Source organism: Lethenteron reissneri, chromosome 26 (assembly GCF_015708825.2).
Source record: "Lethenteron reissneri isolate LAM-NWPU_2019-01 chromosome 26, ASM1570882v1, whole genome shotgun sequence".
Taxonomy (NCBI): Eukaryota; Metazoa; Chordata; class Hyperoartia; order Petromyzontiformes; family Petromyzontidae; genus Lethenteron; species Lethenteron reissneri.
This window is the reverse complement of record NC_083804.1, coordinates 7,633,034-7,651,925: the sequence shown is the minus strand read 5'-3', so window position 1 is coordinate 7,651,925 and position 18,892 is coordinate 7,633,034. Positions and strand designations below refer to the sequence as shown.

Below are 18,892 nucleotides of genomic sequence, written 5' to 3'. Positions count from 1 at the left end.
TTTGGGGGAGGAGGATGATGGGGGGGGGGGGATGAGGAGTAGGAGCAGGGGGAGAATGGGGAGGAAGAGAATTTGGAGGAGAATGGGGAGGAAAATAATGGGGGCGGTGGTGGGGGGGGGGAAGTGGAGGAAGAGATTGTGGAAGATCAGGAGGCCGATGGGGAGCAGGAGGAGAAGGGAGATGAGAAGCGGATTTGCGGCTTGGGGTGTAGCGGGGTGGGTGGTGGTGGCGATGGTGGTGGTGAGAGATTGGTAGTGTTTGATGGAAGAACTGGTAGTGTCGGTGGTGGTTGTGGTAGAGGTGGTTACTGGTGGTTATAGTGGTGTTCGTGGAAGTAGTGGTTGGAGTTGGAGTGGGTGGCTGTGGTTGTTGTTGTTGCTAGTGGGTAATGGTTATGGCTGTAGCGATTGGTGGTGGTGATGGGTATCTGCCTGTACCTTGCAATCCTCCCTTGTATGTATGGTACGTTGAGCTTCTTTCGCACCGTACGTGGCCAACTGTGCTAATCTGAGGTGCGATATAGGGTCTTGCCTCTGATCTTCACCGTGCGTGTGTGCTGTGTGCAGTGCCGGATTTTCCGAGTAACACAAGTAGCTACAAATGCTACGGGCCCCGCACTTTCAAGGGCCCCGCGCTAAATGCTTTCAAGCTATCAATTCCGGTTCAGTAATTATGTACTTGCTGTATTACTATAGTACTATACCGCCTTCAACTTTTATGAACGACTGGGTGTTTACGGTTAGCAATTTGTTGTATTATCTGGCTGTATCGTAAATGAAAAAATACAATGACTTTACTATGCAAGTTAAACATTTGTTTTTAATATTTAAGTGAGTTTTTATAATTTAGGGCACCTTTATAACATATGCTACAGGCCCCACACTAGCTTCATCCGGCACTGACTGTGTGTGTGGTGCAGCGGTCAGCGCACTGCACTACGAACCCGGCCACCGGAGTTTGATTCCCACTCACGGCCAACACCGGTGACGGATATCTGCACTGGTCCTGGGCCTCCCCTAGGTCGACTCAGTCTCGAATGAATAGCTGGTGCCGTGCATAAAAAGATCGCCACTCGGGAGACAAAGGCGGCCGGGTGTGGTCCTGCTCACTCACCCGTTCATGTGTCGTTCCGGCCTTTATAGCTGCTCGCTATAAGCACTTTCACCAAACGTCTGCTATGGATATACGGGGGACTTTTGTATTTGTATGCCTCGGGAGAGTATAATTAGTTCAACCAGTGGGAAGGCGAGGGGTGTCGAGTCTGTGAATGCAGTGTGTGTCTGTGTATGTGTGTGTGTGTCTCAGTTTGTCTGTGTGTGTTGATGTGCGGTGTTGTCTGTGTCAATGCGTTGATGACCAGAGTTCGATTCCTGCTCACGACCAATAACAGTTGCGAATATCTGAAACCGGCTCAGCCTTAAATTAGTACCTGATGTGGTGTGACTAATAACAGCACGGCGGATATAAAGGCGACCAGGCAGTCGTTTATTATGTGATCATGTGCCTGTTGCCGTCTGCGTGCATGTCAAATGAAAAGCTCTCCCTTCATCACGCAGACAAAGATAAACATCCCCCCCCCCCAGTATAGCCTTAACAGATTGTTGGGGCAAATGCTGTTAGTGAGCACCTATGAAGGCCGGAACGGCACACGAAGGGGTGAGTGGCCAGCACCACACCCGGCCGCCTTTGTCTCCCTAGTGACAATCTTTTCACACATCTCACTAGGTACACAATTGAGGCTGAGTCGACCGAGGGGAGGCCCAGGACCGGTTCAGATAACCGTGTACTGGTGTTGGCCGTGTGCGGGAATCGAACTTGGGTAGCTAGGTTCCTAGCGCAGCACGCTAGCTACTGCACTACCGCTCCCCCACATCACACAGGACACACACGCGCATACATACGTACACACAAGTACTCAATTTTTATTTGAACCAGAGCTACGTGAACATCAACGTGTGACGCGATCACCAATCAACAGGCGAGTCAAGCTCATCACAACTTCATTTCAGTTACAAGGGAGAAGAATCGTAAACAACGGAAGGTGGAGCGCGGGGCATGGTTGGTCGCCAAGGGCTGGAATCCAGGACCCCCCCCCCCCCCCCGCTAATGATGACCACTATCTCCTCGCGTTCTCCGGGATTTCTCCGGGCCACCGTGTAGGAGCATAGGGTACCGTGAAGGTTCGGTGCCTCGACTGCCGCATGAGGAAGGAAGCGATGGTGGCATCAGCAGCACCGCTGTCCGTGATGACCTCTATAACTTGAGCTGCCTCCGAATTGGGAGAATGCATTAGTGGAGTCGGGTGGGGGGGGCACAGCCCTTCGACCCCATCAAAGCTGTCACAAGCAACGTTAGGGGGCCCGAAGCAGACGCTATTTATTCGTGTGTGTCTCTCTTTTGGCTGATATCACCCGTGTCAGACGGCGACAGAAGCGACATTGACAAGTGATACAGATTAATAGTCATGTCGAGAAAGACGAGAAGAGAGTTGCAGACAATAATAATAATAGTACAATTTGTAACGCGCGCAAATTTGCAGACGTAGTGGCCGCAACTCAGAGGCGAGAGTCTAATTTGATGTTAATTATCGCGGTCTGCTGGTGAGGATTTGAATTTGAGTTGACACACAATCTATATGCATCCCATATAGATATGCATCCTATATGGATTGTGTTTATGAAACCGGGGGTCTCTCTTGGGTCACTTTGGAGCCGAAGCTTTGTATTGTATTTGCTTATGCCTTCCGTTAGAACTATTATCTCGCGTGTGTAGCCTTAATAGGCGCTCGCTAACCGCGCCGTGTCTGTCCCAAGAGGTCACGGGGGCTGTAAGGGGACCCCTTGCAGGCTTTGTTGTGTTGAGGGTGTCCCTCCCGGAGTGCATGGGATCATCTTTTCCATTACCCGAGCGTGCCGACTATGGGACGGAGAGAATACTGGGACAGCGTGTGACTTGGGATTATTCATATACGGCGCTCGGCTACGTATAAGCTGAGTGCCGAAGAGGACTTTCAAATAACTTTTAGGCGGTCTACAAATTTGGCCGTGGCTAAGTTGCATTGACCGTGTACTCAGTGCAGTACTTGGACACAACCGGTGACGACGAAGTGTCCGTGAAATCGTATCAGCATCGTGCCATCCATCTCCAGTATCCGATCAGTGCGGCTGCTACACTTGAAGTGATGGATAATTATGGTTCGCGGGGCATTTCGAGGTGGCTCGGTCGACTCGAAGTGGCAACGGTGTCGTACGAAATCAAGTCAGTCGTTTGGCTCACCACCCTGGACCTACCGCGACTTTACTCCCTACCTGTCAACCCCGTATCAGTGCCTACATTGTTACAGACCAATTCAGACCGTATTGGTCACCCCGTGCCCTTGTAAATCTCAACGTTCATCCTACAAAGTCCCATCACAAGGAAGAGACACAAATAGACAACAAGATCAAGTTCATTGATTAGGTATAGCCCCTGTGAGCCATTCGGCTCTTGAATCGGGTGCAACCGCAACAAACAAAAAACATGAACAAGAAAACATCTTAAAGTGACTATGTGCAAACTGAAAATCGCGTTGCCCGTATTGAAACGGCTGTGCGCCGTATGGACCTGAAAACTCAATTTCCCTGTACAAGAATACGGGTAAACCGTATGGGTTGACAGCTTTGTTACTCGGACTCTAGATCATTGTAGCAGCGAGCTCTTGGTACAATCTGAGGAATTAGCACAGCTGCCTGAAACTCTGTCGAGCCCACCCTGCTGGATTTTCTGATCAGATGTCGATATTTTAACGTGAGATACGTATGTATGTTGAACTTCTTTCGCACCGTACGTAGATAAAAGTGATCATCGGAGATACCAGAGCAATGTCGTATCTGTTATAGATTACAATACACGTACGTCACAAAAAAAGTGGAACTAAATCTTATTGTTGAGAAAGTAAAACGTTCAGTAATCGATTGAATATAAACTCTTAAGATAATACATCTTGTATCGGTTCACCTGAACTAGGCAATGTGAATGGCTTAAATCTCAAGGATGTTTGTAAACATATTTTGAGTCTGTACCCATAAACAATGGAAACGTTGAATGCTTAAGATGCGGATAACAACACGAATACGTAACAATAGAGGGCGGCATCACCCTACTTTTGTTTCCGCTAATAAACCTCCAGATACAGTAACACGCTTTAGTTTGTCGAGGTTAAGGGACCGAATATTTAATGCATTTTTCGTGCACAGCACGTACATCCCATGTGCCACTCCGTTGCTGGATGAGGGCCACCCTTCGTTGCGTGCTGATGGTGCCAACCCTCGGTGGACTGGCACGTCCACCGCACCTCCGACTAGCACGGTTGGCTTGCGTACGGTGCGAAATAAGTTCCAACACTCACCTAGTACATACATAAGGGGCCGTCTATAAATGACGTCATGCACCTGGGGGGGGGGGGGCAGACATTTGTGACAATGTGTGACGGGGGGGGGGTTTGAGATATGTGACGTCACGTGAAAATGCGCAACTTAAAATAAATATAGACAACATGTTCCACTTAATTAAATATACGTTGTAATAAATGTTTCTCCTACAACATCAGAGTGCAGCGCCACATTAAATACGCACTACAATGACAATAGTTCAAAGCGATTTGAAGCATGTTTTATTTTGGGGGGGGGGGGGGGGGCAAAGCTTTGTGACGTCATATTTGAGGGGGGGGGGGTCTGACTTTTTGTGACGCCGTGTGACGAGGGGAGGGGGGAGTCAAAAATCGTCCAAAATCGCGTGACGTCATTTATGGACGGCCCCTAAAGCAGCAGCGACAACAACAACAACAACGGCCGTACTTCAAACACGCTGGTCAGTTTGCGGGTTGATTAATGGGGGGGGGGGGGGGCATAGACATGGGCGCACATCCGGCGCAGTGCAAAGTTCGGTGATGGCCTTTGCTGCACCGCCCTCTGCTGCCCGCCGGCCCCCAGGGGCCTGGATTGGCCTCACGTGGGTGACCGCCACAGTCAAGATCGGACGCATTTCCAGGTGATTTCCCCGCACCTCCCGGTAACCGCGTACGGTGCGAAAGAAGTTCAGCGTTACAGTGACAATCCACTGCTGGATGAGGGCCTCCCCCTCACACCCCCACACGTGTGCGAGGCCCAAGAGAGGTTATTTGGGTTACGTGATCATACTTCACCGTGCTGGTCAGTGCGTGCCCGTGGCGCAGGAGGGGAGAGAAGAGACCGTCTGCTGCCTCTCTGACAGGTCCCCTCCACCCCCGTGTGCCCCCCACCCCCACCTCGGTCTCCCCCCACCCCACAATGCCCCCCCCTCCACCCCACCTCGGTCTCCCCCCACCCCACAATGCCCCCCCCCTCCACCCCCGTGTGCCCCCCACCCCCACCTCGGTCTCCCCCCACCCCACAATGCCCCCCCCCCACCCCCGTGTGCCCCCCACCCCCACCTCGGTCTCCCCCCACCCCACGGTGCCCCCCCCCTCCACCCCCGTGTGCCCCCCCCCCACCTCGGTCTCCCCCCACCCCACGGTGCCCCCCTCCACCACCCCCGTGTGCCCCCCACCCCCACCTCGGTCTCCCCCCACCCCACGGTGCCCCCCTCCACCACCCCCGTGTGCCCCCCACCCCCACCTCGGTCTCCCCCCACCCCACGGTGCCCCCCCTCCACCACCCCTGTGTGCCCCCCACCCCCACCTCGGTCTCCCCCCACCCCACAATGCCCCCCCCCCCTCCACCCCCGTGTGCCCCCCACCCCCACCTCGGTCTCCCCCCACCCCACAATGCCCCCCCTCCACCACCCCCGTGTGCCCCCCACCCCCACCTCGGTCTCCCCCCACCCCACAATGCCCCCCCTCCACCACCCCCGTGTGCCCCCCACCCCCACCTCGGTCTCCCCCCACCCCACAATGCCCCCCCTCCAGCCCCCCCCCTCCACCCCACGGTGCCCCCTCCCCTCCACCCCGGTGTGCCCCGCCCCCCACCTCGGTGCCCCCTCCACCCCACGGTGCCCCCCCCCCCCTTACACCCCCCCCCCATACCCCCCCCCGTCCCCCCGCTCCGGCCCCCGACCCCCTCCGGTCGCCCCGCCCCTCCAGCTCGCGCTGCCACGTGAGGCGCGCGCACGTGGGCGAGCGCGTGGACAGTGCCGTGTACAGTGCGGTGTGATTTTGACGGTGCGTGCAGTCGGCGTCCTCGAGAGAGAAGTGAGGTGAGAGAGAGGTAAGGAGAGGGTGAGAGGGAGAGAGGGGTGAGAGGGAGAGAAAGAGAGGAAGAGAGAGGGGTGAGAGGGAGAGAAAGAGAGGAAGAGAGAGGGGTGAGAGGGAGAGAGAGAGAGGAAGAGAGAGGGGTGAGGGGAGGGTGAGAGTGGGGTGAGGTGGGGGAGAGAGGGGTGAGGTGGGGGAGAGAGGGAGAGAGAGAGGTGGTGAGAGAGGGAGAGAAGGGTGAGGGTGAGAGAGAAGTGAGGTGAGGGTGAGAGAGGGGTGAGAGATAGGGAGAGAGGGGTGAGGTGAGGGTGGGATTGAACAGCGCCTGCCTCGCATCACGAACACCCCCCCACCATCCTCCTGGTACTCACATTCACACTTTAGACACCCCACTCCGGTCGCACCGTTACACTCCGAACTCACGTCGCTCACTGTCGCGACGTTCACTTAACCCACACACACAGACACGCTCCCACCCCCCTAACATTAGCCACAGCACTGGCCTTCGTACAGTTCCCAACTCGCACATCACTGGCGTTTACCCGACGACCTGAACGCCAGCACCACGTGATGCTATCAAGGGCCCCGTCTCGTATTCACGCGCATTGCGACTCTATTATTGCCTTTAAAAAAAAACACACGAAATTCGAAAAAAAATGTCTCTTCCTGTTATGTTGGTTGTCGATGCCTGCACTCGCCCTACCGCTTTGTATGTGGAACTTCTTTCGCACCGTACGTAGCCAACCCACCACACAGTAGCCTTAACGTTATTATCGTTAACTAAAATACTAATCGGAGTGCTAACCTTACATCTAACCCGAGTATAAATCATCGTCCAATCCGTTCTATCACCAACCCCGTGCCTTTCACTCACCATTTATTAACTCTTGCTCCTAAGCCAGCTAATTAAACCTTAGCCCCAACCAAATCAGACCATAGCCCTACTTATAACCCTTACCATAATGCTCAACTATATAGTAACCATACCCGTAGCCCTAACAATATTAGTCCACCAGATACAGGAGCGGGTAAGCATTTCCTTATTGAGGGCCGAACAGTATTTTCCATATCACTGAAGAGATTCACACATTAACACGCACACATTCGCATTCTGCAATAATGCGGAAAATAATTTCTCGGCAACTGGGCGTGTTAATATTAGAAACAAGAGTCGTGGCCAAGTCGAATCTGTGCCCCTCGAGTAACTAATCAGTGTCGCTACGACGCTTTCAGTGACGGGGGTCTATTCAAATTCTGCTTACAAACAAGACCCTTGACGGTTTTGTGGATATATATTTAAAGGAACCGTTGGTAGCTTATTCTCCCGGTCGCACCATGAGATCAGCGAATGCTGGCTGAGCTTCTGGTTACCATAGGTCCTAGAAGTCGTTTAGGTTCGGGAGGATCGAGGACCTCGAGTTGCTATGCTCCCTGCCGTTTGAACTCTGTCCCAGGTCATATCGGGAATGCAGGCACAGGCAAGGCAAAGTAAAACATTTTAAATGTTCCGATTTAAAGCTTTCGTGACTGCAGGGATTCATCTTCTTGTTTCTTTCGGTAAAGTCACGTAGAAGGGAAGTAATAAAATAATAAAAAAAATAAAACATAATAAAACAATTCTCACGACGTTTCGGCTACAACGCAAGCAGCCGTCTTCAGGTGAAGAATGAGACACTACCAAACTAGGAGCTTATATATAAGCTGCATTGGGGGTTGAAGAGCGCCTTAACAAAAAGAATGTGCATGTGAAGAGGAATTTAGCATATTCATGGAAAATGCGTAGGCGTTGGGCGGGGGGGTGTCAAAGTCATATTATGCCCATGCATTATGCAGGATCAGCAGCAACCAAGGGGGGGTGCAGGGATTAGCAGTAACAAAGGAAAGGAATGTTAATGATATGTAGCTGCAGTTACTCAACAACCACGTAGAAAACTAAAGTATAAACTACATAAAAAACTAAAGTATGAACTGCATCGCACCATCAGTATACTTACTATACTCTATAATAAGCTGAGTTACTAACAGCAAGTAATACATTACAATTCTACCTCGTAAAAATTATATAATATGCTTCCATCTAAACCTTATTCTATAGAATTTTTACGAGGTAGAATTGTAATGTATTACTTGCTGTTAGTAACTCAGCTTATTATAGAGTATAGTAAGTATACTGATGGTGCGATGCAGTTCATACTTTAGTTTTTTATGTAGTTTATACTTTAGTTTTCTACGTGGTTGTTGAGTAACTGCAGCTACATATCATTAACATTCCTTTCCTTTGTTACTGCTAATCCCTGCACCCCCCCTTGGTTGCTGCTGATCCTGCATAATGCATGGGCATAATATGACTTTGACACCCCCCCGCCCAACGCCTACGCATTTTCCATGAATATGCTAAATTCCTCTTCACATGCACATTCTTTTTGTTAAGGCGCTCTTCAACCCCCAATGCAGCTTATATATAAGCTCCTAGTTTGGTAGTGTCTCATTCTTCACCTGAAGACGGCTGCTTGCGTTGTAGCCGAAACGTCGTGAGAATTGTTTTATTATGTTTTATTTTTTTTATTATTTTATTACTTCCCTTCTACGTGACTTTACCGAAAGAAACAAGAAGATTTTAAATGTTCGTGCATTAGCTTATCCTTGAGCTGGATTGATTGGCCAGAACTATTTTATTCATTATTATAGTCATAGTTTTTATTGCATGGATGCTCTGTGAGAATATTGCTGCATACAAAAGCAACTGTATTGTTTCAGGGTGACAGGGCTTCCAAGTGGCCGCAGACCGTATGAAATAAAGTCACGGGACCGTGTCTAGTCCCGCGGGCTCTAGGTTCCTTAATGATTGATTTAGACGCCGTTTAACTCTCATTGTGTCACTTGTGTGTTGTGCTTTAACACAGAATCTCCCTACTGTGGTCGGCTCAGCTGGCCACTGACAGATTCCCCAGGCCAGCACCATGCTGGGACTGCTGGGCATGGCGATGCTGCGAGCGGCACCTCGTCTCGGTGGCGGGGCTCGCGCCGCTCTAGGGGGCTCTCGCAGTCTCCCCCGACGAGGTCACACAGCTTCGTGCCTGGTGTACGCCGAGCACGGGGAACCGGCCAAAGTGGTGAAGTGCGTCACGTCTTCGCTCGCGTTACGCCGCGTGCGGGATGTTGCGAGCGTCGGTGAATGGGGACGGACATTGGAGTGGTCTCCACAAGTCTGGCAACCGAGAGGAGAAGACCTAAGACCTTAAAACCCATCTTTTCTCCCGAGCTCATCCTACTGCTACTTCCTGCCCCAACGCCCCATCTACGACCAGGCCTACCCCAACCCCTCCTTAACCACTCCCACCCGTCCTCCTTTCACCATAACCACATCAGCACTGTTCATAACCCCACTCCGTATTTGAACCACTATCATCTAATGTACAAATTTATCATTGTTGCAAAACGCCTTGGAATAAGGTGATGTATACATCTATATAAGATGGGATTAGACCAGATGGTGGTGGGAGACGATGGAGGGCAGATCGTGATCTGCAGAGGCTGCAGGATCTGGCGGAGGGTAGAAAGCATTGTGGAGGTGTGGTGGAATTCTCGGCTTTGGCCAAGGTGACATGTTGATCTTTATGATTTGGATTTAGAAGCCTCTGGGCAATTCACCCCAAATGCACCGAATCTCGTCAGATCTCAGAAGCCAAGCTGTGTTGAACCTGGATGGTGCTTGGACGTGTGGCGACCGTGCGTAAAAACACGTTATTAAGGGGCTGAGTTGGAAGCAGAGAGCTGTGCAGCAAAATCAATTGTATTGTACTTCTACGCTCCAACGTCTGTGCTGCCCACCTTCACCAACCAACATTGGCCAGCGTGATAAAATATGGTGAAATAACCTCCATATCCCACACGGCGTGGGACCGCCTTCATCCAGTAGTGGATTCACAACAGGGCTGTGGGTACAGGGTTACAGCCCTCTTGATGTGGTAGACAAGTCCTAGGCGTGGGTCATTTACCAACTACTTAATTATTGGTTTTAATGTTGAGTGAATGCATAGCACCCAGAGAATAGTAACTCAAAATCCCCAAGATGGCTCAACAACGTGCATGGACTGCCATTTCCTGGTCAACTCGTGGCCACCTCAAAGCCTCCCTGGGAATGCCATAGCGCACGATGAGATGAGTGCGATCCACCAACCCCAACTCGAAAGCGTAGAATAATACTTTCATTCCACAACGCGGTACATGAATTATATATGAGGACAAAATTCCATATACAGTCACTACCAAGCAAATGTAAACCTTACTACCAAGAAAAATCTAAAATGAATAAACACATTTAGAAATGGCACCAAAACAAAAAGCACAAACAACAACAAAAAGTAATCACACCAAGAAATTAGTCCATGAGGTCTATACAACGTTCCAACCAAGCCAGGAAACGTTCACAGGAGGGATGGATGAGTGGGGCTGGGATCTATCGACTCATTTACGCTTTAGAACCCTGTTCAGCAGCGCCAGAGCCCAGCATCCCTCGAGTCACCTGGGTCTCGTTTCTCGTGACAGGATGGAGGAGCAGCTGCTGCCCCCCGTTGGCGAGAGGGAGGTGCTGATCCGCATGCTCGCTGCTCCCATTAACCCCGCCGACATCAACATGTTGCAGGGTGAGAGGGGCAGGGCGCAGACATCGCTCTCTTGAACAGAATGGCACATTTCGATTCGCGGTTTTGTAAAAAACTATGCACTTTGCTTTCCAATTTGCATTTTACCGAAGGTCACAACGAGAGATCGAGAGATTCTGGTTGATTTGAAAGCATTTGTAGATAATTTTTAGTTGAAGAAGATGTGGATAAATAGATATGCAGTGCGTTCCTCCAACATATAGAGTACTTCTAATTGTTTAGCAAATTTGTTGTAGATAAACCTTCACGTTGCTCATTTATCCTGTGCCCAACTTTTCAGTCTTCCTGATGAAGTTCTGATACCGTTTACTGTGGGAGAAACTAAAGAGATGAATTCCTCGTTAAAGAACACGGGCAGCGAGCAGTCGGGTTCAGTGAGTGTGTCGCGTGTGCGTGCGTGCGTGTGCTCATGTGGCAGGGAAGTACGGGATCCAGCCCCCGTTGCCGGCCATTGGCGGGAACGAGGGAGTGGGGCAGGTGGAGGAGGTCGGGTCAAAAGTCACGAAGGTGAAACCAGGCGACTGGGTCCTCCCAGTGGGCTCGGTGTTTGGTGAGTCAGAGCACAGTCATATCAAACTCTGTGTGTGTGTGTTGTGTGTACGCGTGCAATGCTGGCAGTGTGCTATGAATTAGAGCATGCTGGTCTGTGTGGTATAAGTATGTGCAGGATGGGTGGTGTGTGCGCATGTCTTTTGCTGTGTATGGGGAGCGGTGGTGCAATGGTTAGCGCACCGGGCGCACTGATCTGATGACCCAAATTCAATCCCCACTCATGACCAATAACAGTGGCGAATATTTGAACCGGTCCTAGGCCTCCCCTAGATGATTGACTCCTTTAACAAGTGCCTGGTGCAGTGTGTAAACATCATCACTGGTGCGGTGTGTAAACATCGTGGTGTTGGCCACCCACCCCCTCGTGTGTCGTGCCCGCACTGATAGGTGCTTGCCAACAGCACTTGCCCCCCAACAGTCTGTTAAAGGCTATACGGGTTTGGGGGCTGGTATCGGTGTCTTTGTGTTCGTGTAGGCACGTGGAGGACGGCTGGCGTGTGTTCCGAGGATGCCATGGTGACGGTGCCACGTGACCTGCCGCTACTGTCCGCCGCCACCATTCACGTGAACCCGGCGACAGCGTACCGCATGCTGCACGACTTCACTCCGCTAAAACCAGGCACCCCTCACAACGGCACCGTCACTCTCCCTGTCATTGACACCATCACCGGCACCGTCATTCCCTCTACTTTCAATAGCACCGGGATTAGCAGCGGCGCTCACCATCTTGTCATTGGCACCATCATTGGCACTGTCACTGGCACTCTTGTCATTGGCACTGGCTTTGTTCCTTTGGTTGACACTCATTTCACTGGCACTTGTCACTGACATTGTAATTAGCACTGTCAGTCACAATTCTTACATTGGCACTGCCATGGACACTTTCACTGGCATTGCCATTAGCACTATCATGGCCATGTCACTGGCACTCCTTAAGTTGGCACGGTCATCATTACTGTCACTGACACTTACAATGGCACTCTCAATGATGGTTGTCTCCGCGCTTTGCGCGCAGGCGATGTGGTGATCCAGAATGGGGCCAACAGCGCGGTGGGGCAGGCGGTGATCCAGATCGCGGCCTCCATGGGCGTAACAACGGTTAACATCGTCCGAGACAGGTGAGCTCACCTCCTTACATCGAACACCACAACCTCGCCACGCCGCAACATACCCCTCCCTCCCTCCCTCCGTCCCTCCCTCCAACCCCACCCATTGACCCCGTCTTCCCGTGTCCCGGCTGGATGTTGCCTGTGTCTCTAGTTGAAGTTGCTCCACCATGCCTGACTCCCTTCCTCCTGCTGCTCACCCACTCACTCGCTCATAAAATTCACTCACCCACCCCGCTCGCTTGACGACTCGCCCGCTCCGCCCACCCGCTCCGCTGGTTGTTTGACCACCCACTCGCCCACCTGTTCGCCCACGCACCCACTCATCCGCTCGCTCGCCCACTCACCCACCAACCCACCAACCCCTCGCGAACCTGGCCAGGCCGGAGCTGGGGAAGTTGGTGGAGAAGCTGAAGGCGATGGGCGCAGACTTCGTCCTCACTGAGGAGGAGCTCAGGAAGGTGGAGGCCAAGGAGCTGTGGAAGGTGGGGGAGGTGTCCCGATAAAACTGCTTGAGGGTTTGTGTGAGTGCGAGTTCCTTATAGTGGGTTAACAACCACTGGACAACAATCGTAAATGAGTGCGTGAAGTGATAGTGAAGTGCTTGGCACACTGCGCTACAAACCACAATATGGCCGAATGTGGTCCTGGCCACGCCACCTCTCGTGCATGTCGGCCTTCATAGGTGCTCGCAACCGGCACTTGCCCCAACAGCCTATTTAGGCTATAAGGGGTGTCTTTGTCGTATCTTTTGTATGGGTACATGAGTGTGTGTGTGTGTGAATGTCTTTGTAACTGTTATTTTAACTACCTGCATGAGAACATTCAGCATAAACATTGTGAATATCGGGTTCAGTGCCCTGACGCTGTAACCCCCGTGACCGTGGACTTGTCCCCGCCCGTGCTTTTCTGAGCAGAAGCTCCCCAAGCCTCGACTTGCGTTCAACTGCGTCGGAGGGAAGAGCGCCACGGAGCTCCTTCGTAATATCGAGTGAGCGACACGCCTCAAGACCCTTAGACCCCCACGTACCCTTACATAGAGACGCATAGACACACCGATCGAATTTTAATATGAACCACCGCCAACTTTTGGCTTAAAATACAAGAAAAAAAGTGTGTCTTTCAATCTGGAGAATATGGCACAACATCGAGAGATCATCGTGGATAACGTCGCTGATGTGACCGCGCCTCGCCGTCGACACTCGGCCTCACCGTGTCCCGATTGAGCTTTGAGAGACAGCCACCAGTATTGGTACCCGTATTTCGGCAGCGTTAAAAGACATCGGTGGGCAGATAGGTGTTTTCTGGAAGTTATTAAAATTCATAATTAATTTTTGGGCTAGGCGACCTAATCATCCGACCAGATGTGTCTCGAAAGACCCTCTACCACACTGAACATAGCCAAACAATATATATGTTGAACTTCTTTCGCACCGTACGTAGCCAACCGTACTAATCGGAAATACTAAACAAGTTATATTGTCACACGTACATGTGTTCAATGCACCAATTAATGTTGTTTCGGCTCGCCGGTAAAGTTGAAGAACAGTTCCTACAAATAAAATTAGCAATTCCCTTTTTATGTTTCGCTTGAAACTGCGCAAAGCGTCTTCAGGAAACATGAAGGAAGTCAGGTGGATTGAGGGCGACCTAAGCAACACCAGGTGATGAAGTGACACGCAGTCAAATTCGAATAATTTTGAAATGTGAATTTTAAGCAAATCGGCAGATGCCTAAAAACAAAGTCAACTTCAGACATTGTTTGAGCGGGAGGTTTTTAATGGATTACATTGCTTCGACAGATGCTTTCAGATATGTGAATGTTGTAGCTGATGAGTAAATGGGTGAGATGTAAATGGGTGAGGTGTATGAATGTTGTAGGTGAGATGTGTGAATGGCTTAGATGTGTGACTTGGTAAGGTGTGTGAATGGTTGATGTATGTGATTGCTGTAGCCGGTGAGTGAATGTGTGAATGGGTGAGATGAGTGAATTGATGGAATATGTAAATGTTGTAGCTTATGAGTAAACGGGTGAGATGTTAATGTGTGAGTGTGTGCATGATGCAGCTGACGAGCGAACGGTTGAGACGTGTGAATGGGTGAGGCGTGTGAATGGGTGAGGCGTGTGAGCGGGTTGGCTGAGATGATGTTCGAGCGTTGGAGCTGGCGAGTGATTGCGTGTGATTTCACCGCTTGTGTCACACGACCCCCGTGCCGCGACAGGCGATCTGGCACCATGGTGACGTACGGAGGGATGTCGAGGCAGCCCGTCATCATCCCCACGGCAAGGGCCTTGCGACCCACACAGTGTCAACGCTGACATTGTCCGCCCGTGACACAGTCCACCTTGAACTTTCTGCCACTTGCACATTCTCCTGCCAAAGACAAGATCGCCCCCCACCCGTACAGCCTTGACAGACTGTTGGGGCAAGTGCTGTTAGCGAGTAGCACCTATGAAGGCCCGTACAGCACACGAAGGGGGCGGGTGGCCAGCACCACGCCCAGCCGCCTTTGTCTCCCCAATAGCGATGTTTACACACTGCTCCGGTACTCATTCTGCTGCCTCTCACACTTGCCACTTGCGCTGTCAGGGTAGGCAGTGTGAGTGCAACAGTCTGCCACTCGTGTTAACCCACCCTCACATTGTCCACCAGTGACACAGCTCCACTTTTAACGCGATGAATTAAATGTAGAAACTTGTGGTGCGCAGATTGTAACATCTTTTCATCTTGCTACAAATTGCCCTGTCGTCTCCGCTGCAATAGGCTACTGTATTCAGCAGTTAAATGACGTCTTTGTCAGCGCGCCCTCAGGTCTCTGCTTGTGTCGTTTCTCTCCCACAGAGTGCGCTCATCTTTAATGATGTCAAGGTGCTGGGATTCTGGATGACCCAGTGGAAAAGGCAGTATGCTCAGGGTGAGCTTAAAGGACGGTGCAGCCAAAATGAACGATAATTTGATTCTACATGTGTACACTGACACCACATTGTATCAATCCACTGCTGGATGAGGGCCTCGCCACACCATAACGTCACCAATACTGGCCAATGCGGATTGGTGAAGGCAGGGAGCAAGGGCTTGGTGGCATAGAAGTACGGTACCGTCGTAGACTTCACTGCACTGCCCTCTGCTGCTCACAGCGTTGCCCTGCAGCAGCCTGTTATGCATTGTGGTCACCCAATCCAAAACTTACGCAGCCTCAACCTTGGTCAGCATTGTTTTGTTTATATATGTTTTTATATTCATATTGTACGCTAGTGTTGAGGCTGTGTGTATTTGTGTGTGGATCGATGTATACATTATTCTATATATGTGTGTATCTGCGAGTGTGTATTGGTGGGGGGCGGTGGCACAGCTTCTAGCGTGCTGCGGTACGAACCCGGCAAACGGAGCACTATTCCCGCTCATGGCTAACACCAGTGAGGATTATCTGAACCGGTTATGAGCCTCCCCTAGATTGACTCAGACACAAATGAGTACCTAACGCGGTGTGTAAACATCACCACAGGGAAGACAAAGGCAGCCGGGCGTGGGTGCTGGCCACCCACCCTCTTATTCACCGTGCCAGCCTTCATCGGTGCTACTTGCTAACAGCACTTGCCCCATCAGTATGTTACGGCTATACGAGGATCTTTGTGTGTGCATGAAAGCAGACGGTGAGCGGCAGGCACGCATGCTGTCGGAGCTCTGCAGCCTGGCACGCGTGGGGAAGCTGACGGCCCCCATGTGCAACGAGGTCCCTTTCCACGACTTTCAAGTTGCTCTCGAGGCCGCGGTGAAGCCCTTTCTGTCAGAGAAACAGATTCTGGTCATGTGACCCCTCCCCCAAACATATGCCGCCCCTTTCACACGCCAAGTTGCCAAGACGCGGCTGAAGGTTTTTCCCAGCCAGTTTCTAGGTCACATTGAGGTCATAGTGTCTCCATGCTTGATCAAGCAACAGTGCAGACCTGAACCAGTAAAACATTTCACATTTCCATGGTAGAGCCAGTCTATTCATGATATTGTAGTGGACTAGGGTACTCTATATGCAAATTAGTCCAGGGCGAAAATGGGAAATGAACTTGAGCCCTGCCAAACTGTTTCGAGTTGTACGTCGTTGACGTGGCTCGGTGACTTGATGAAGTACATGTCAGAGAGCTGAGCTGACACTGCAGAGACGCTGAGTTGAAATCCAAGATGAAGCCATCCACGTATCAACCAGATTCTCAGGAGTAGCCAGTTGATGATCTCCACGCAGTCACCAGTACATTTACAAACAGCACTTTTGTCAGTCCACTTTACCACACCGATTTGGTTTCCAATTCGTAGTAATCTTGATTCTTAGTTTAAACATTTGGGTTTGACTGCCATGCGGCGATAATTTGTATAGCACGGCACGTGGAAAAGTGCAATATCCCTTGGTGTGTGGATGAGGGTAACGTGAATGAATTTCAACAGTAGTTCTGTAATATCTACGTCCACGGGCCGTTCTCTGAATGAACCCTTTTCATAACGATGCCGATTGCACACGCAATTTTATATTTTGCCATGCAACACTCCACATGGCAACCACTGAGTGTGGGTAAGCCCCTATAGACCTGAGAACATAAATGTTAGTGATGTCTTCTTGTTTAGAATCACATTCCCTGACTTGATGTGAAGCTACGCCCACTCATTGTGAGAGTTGCAAATGGTAATATATTCGTTGTATAGCATTCCAGTTCATTAATGCCACGATTATAATGCAGTTAAAATGTATTGATGACACAAACAACGGAAATTGTACACTGTCTTGATGTGCCATAAGTCACACTGGTGTAAATTGTTTTTGATACAATAAATATAAGATATCCTCCCACAGTACAGTGGTTAGCACACTGGACTATGTATGATGGGTGATACATAATTTACATATAAATAGCAAAATTCACAAATATACTCTCGCGCACATGAATTGCTGAATGTATCATCGTGATCTTAATCGGTTGTAATCGATGCGTCGTCACGTCCCCAACGGACGCTGCCGCAGTGGTGTAATGTTAGCACGACGCTGGACTTGTAAAGTAGAGGTTGCCGGTTCGATTCCATATCCCGACGCAGCTGTCGAAACAGTGGTGCGAGTGTCTTGAATTCCCCCGCTTCTGGCCACCCAGCGATATAAAATTTGGTGGAATAAAGTGTGGGCTACTCCCGCATCTTGCAAGACGTCCAGGCCAGCGTGTAGAAGGAGTAGGACTAAAAGGTCGTCTAGAGCAGGGCTTCTCAAACAGTTTTTAGCCTGCGGATCCCACTCAGCCAATGCAAACATTTCCGTGGGCCACCCAGCCCCCCCACCCCTGGTGACAAAACACATTCACTTCTCTCTCTAAATACCACGAATACAAAATGATTAATATTACGAACATATTTTTTTTTAATGCAGCTGTACGGTTTTACTGTTTTTAGGTGGTGGTGCATTTAGATGATGCTTAGGGTAGTTTAAATCAGGGTAGTTTACCTAAACTTAATTTTTTATTATTAATTATCACGAGTAAAATATCAACCGACGTCCAAAACAAAGCGTGTAAACATCGTCATTATTTCCGGATCAACCTGCATTTGCACCACAGCCCCGCGGATCAATTGGAGGGCTGTCGCGGACCGTACTCTTGAGAACCGCTGGACTCGAGGGACTCTGCATCGCTTCCTCTCGTGGATGCCCTTCCGCCAGAAGTGGCGCATGCAAGCAAAATTGCGAGGCTGAATTCTTTATTGTAAACGTACACCGCGAAGCGATCTGTACACCGCATTTGCCTATTTGTTGTGATTGCACACGCCTCTGTTGACGTTCAATATGTGCGCGCGTATGCACACGCGCACCGAGTCTCGTAGGAAATGAGACCTGATTTGTATGTGGCCCGCGGCGTGTGTGCGCGCGCGTGTTTTTGGGGACCTGATTTATGCGCTCTGACTGCGCTCATTCAGTGGCCGCGCAGCCGAGCGTACAGATACAAGAAGCGCAGCCAACTCCTGCTGAAATAAGCTGCGTAAACACCTTTTCATTATCTGTCACTCACACACGTACACATACCGAGAGGTGCCTTGCTCTGAAATTGATGCATTCTTGCCTCGGATGAACAATGATGGAGATTTTTTGTAAATAATAAATGTGCATTATGCTCTTGAATCGTACGTATATATTTGTTTTGTTCCTCTGGCCTCTCCATGTCTGCTTTTCTCGAGACAGATGGGTAATATACAGTTCGTTTGTCAATCCACTGCTGGATGAGGGCCTCCAAATGCTTTGTTGGTCATGGGGTTGTTTGACCATACTTCACCACGCTGGTCAGTGTGAGTTGGTTAACGCGGAGAGCACAGACATGGGGGGGGGGGGGCCGTATGAA

At 50.5% G+C, this 18,892-nt stretch overlaps 1 protein-coding gene across 6 annotated transcripts; it reads left to right on the top strand.

Moving 5' to 3' along the window:
• The first annotated feature begins 4,943 nt into the window (after positions 1-4,943).
• Positions 4,944-18,675, top strand: LOC133347599 (enoyl-[acyl-carrier-protein] reductase, mitochondrial-like). Of its 6 annotated transcripts, none has more exons than XM_061560017.1 (11): positions 4,944-5,029; positions 9,110-9,324; positions 10,755-10,852; positions 11,289-11,420; positions 11,898-12,041; positions 12,438-12,540; positions 12,911-13,013; positions 13,446-13,519; positions 14,752-14,812; positions 15,372-15,444; positions 16,178-18,675. In XM_061560017.1, exons 2-11 carry the CDS (start codon positions 9,167-9,169, stop codon positions 16,342-16,344), a joined length of 1,113 nt encoding a protein of 370 aa, XP_061416001.1. In that variant the 5' UTR covers positions 4,944-5,029; positions 9,110-9,166; the 3' UTR covers positions 16,345-18,675. The 6 variants fall into 6 exon arrangements, with proteins under 6 accessions (XP_061416001.1, XP_061416000.1, XP_061416003.1 ...); XM_061560016.1 differs by lacking the exon at positions 4,944-5,029 and adding an exon at positions 6,099-6,222 and having other exon boundaries at positions 9,135-9,324; XM_061560019.1 differs by lacking the exon at positions 4,944-5,029 and adding an exon at positions 6,099-6,222 and having other exon boundaries at positions 16,181-18,675.
• Positions 18,676-18,892: the final 217 nt, after the last annotated feature.

What these genes read in the sequence shown, in the direction of transcription:
- LOC133347599 (XM_061560017.1), top strand. Translation starts at nt 9,167, where the DNA reads ATGCTGGGACTGCTGGGCATGGCGATGCTGCGAGCGGCACCTCGTCTC. An exon ending in CCCAGTGGGCTCGGTGTTTG is followed by an intron (nt 11,421 to 11,897) that starts GTGAGTCAGAGC and finishes GTGTTCGTGTAG; the next exon opens with GCACGTGGAGGACGGCTGGC. An exon ending in AGGCCAAGGAGCTGTGGAAG is followed by an intron (nt 13,014 to 13,445) that starts GTGGGGGAGGTG and finishes TTTTCTGAGCAG; the next exon opens with AAGCTCCCCAAGCCTCGACT.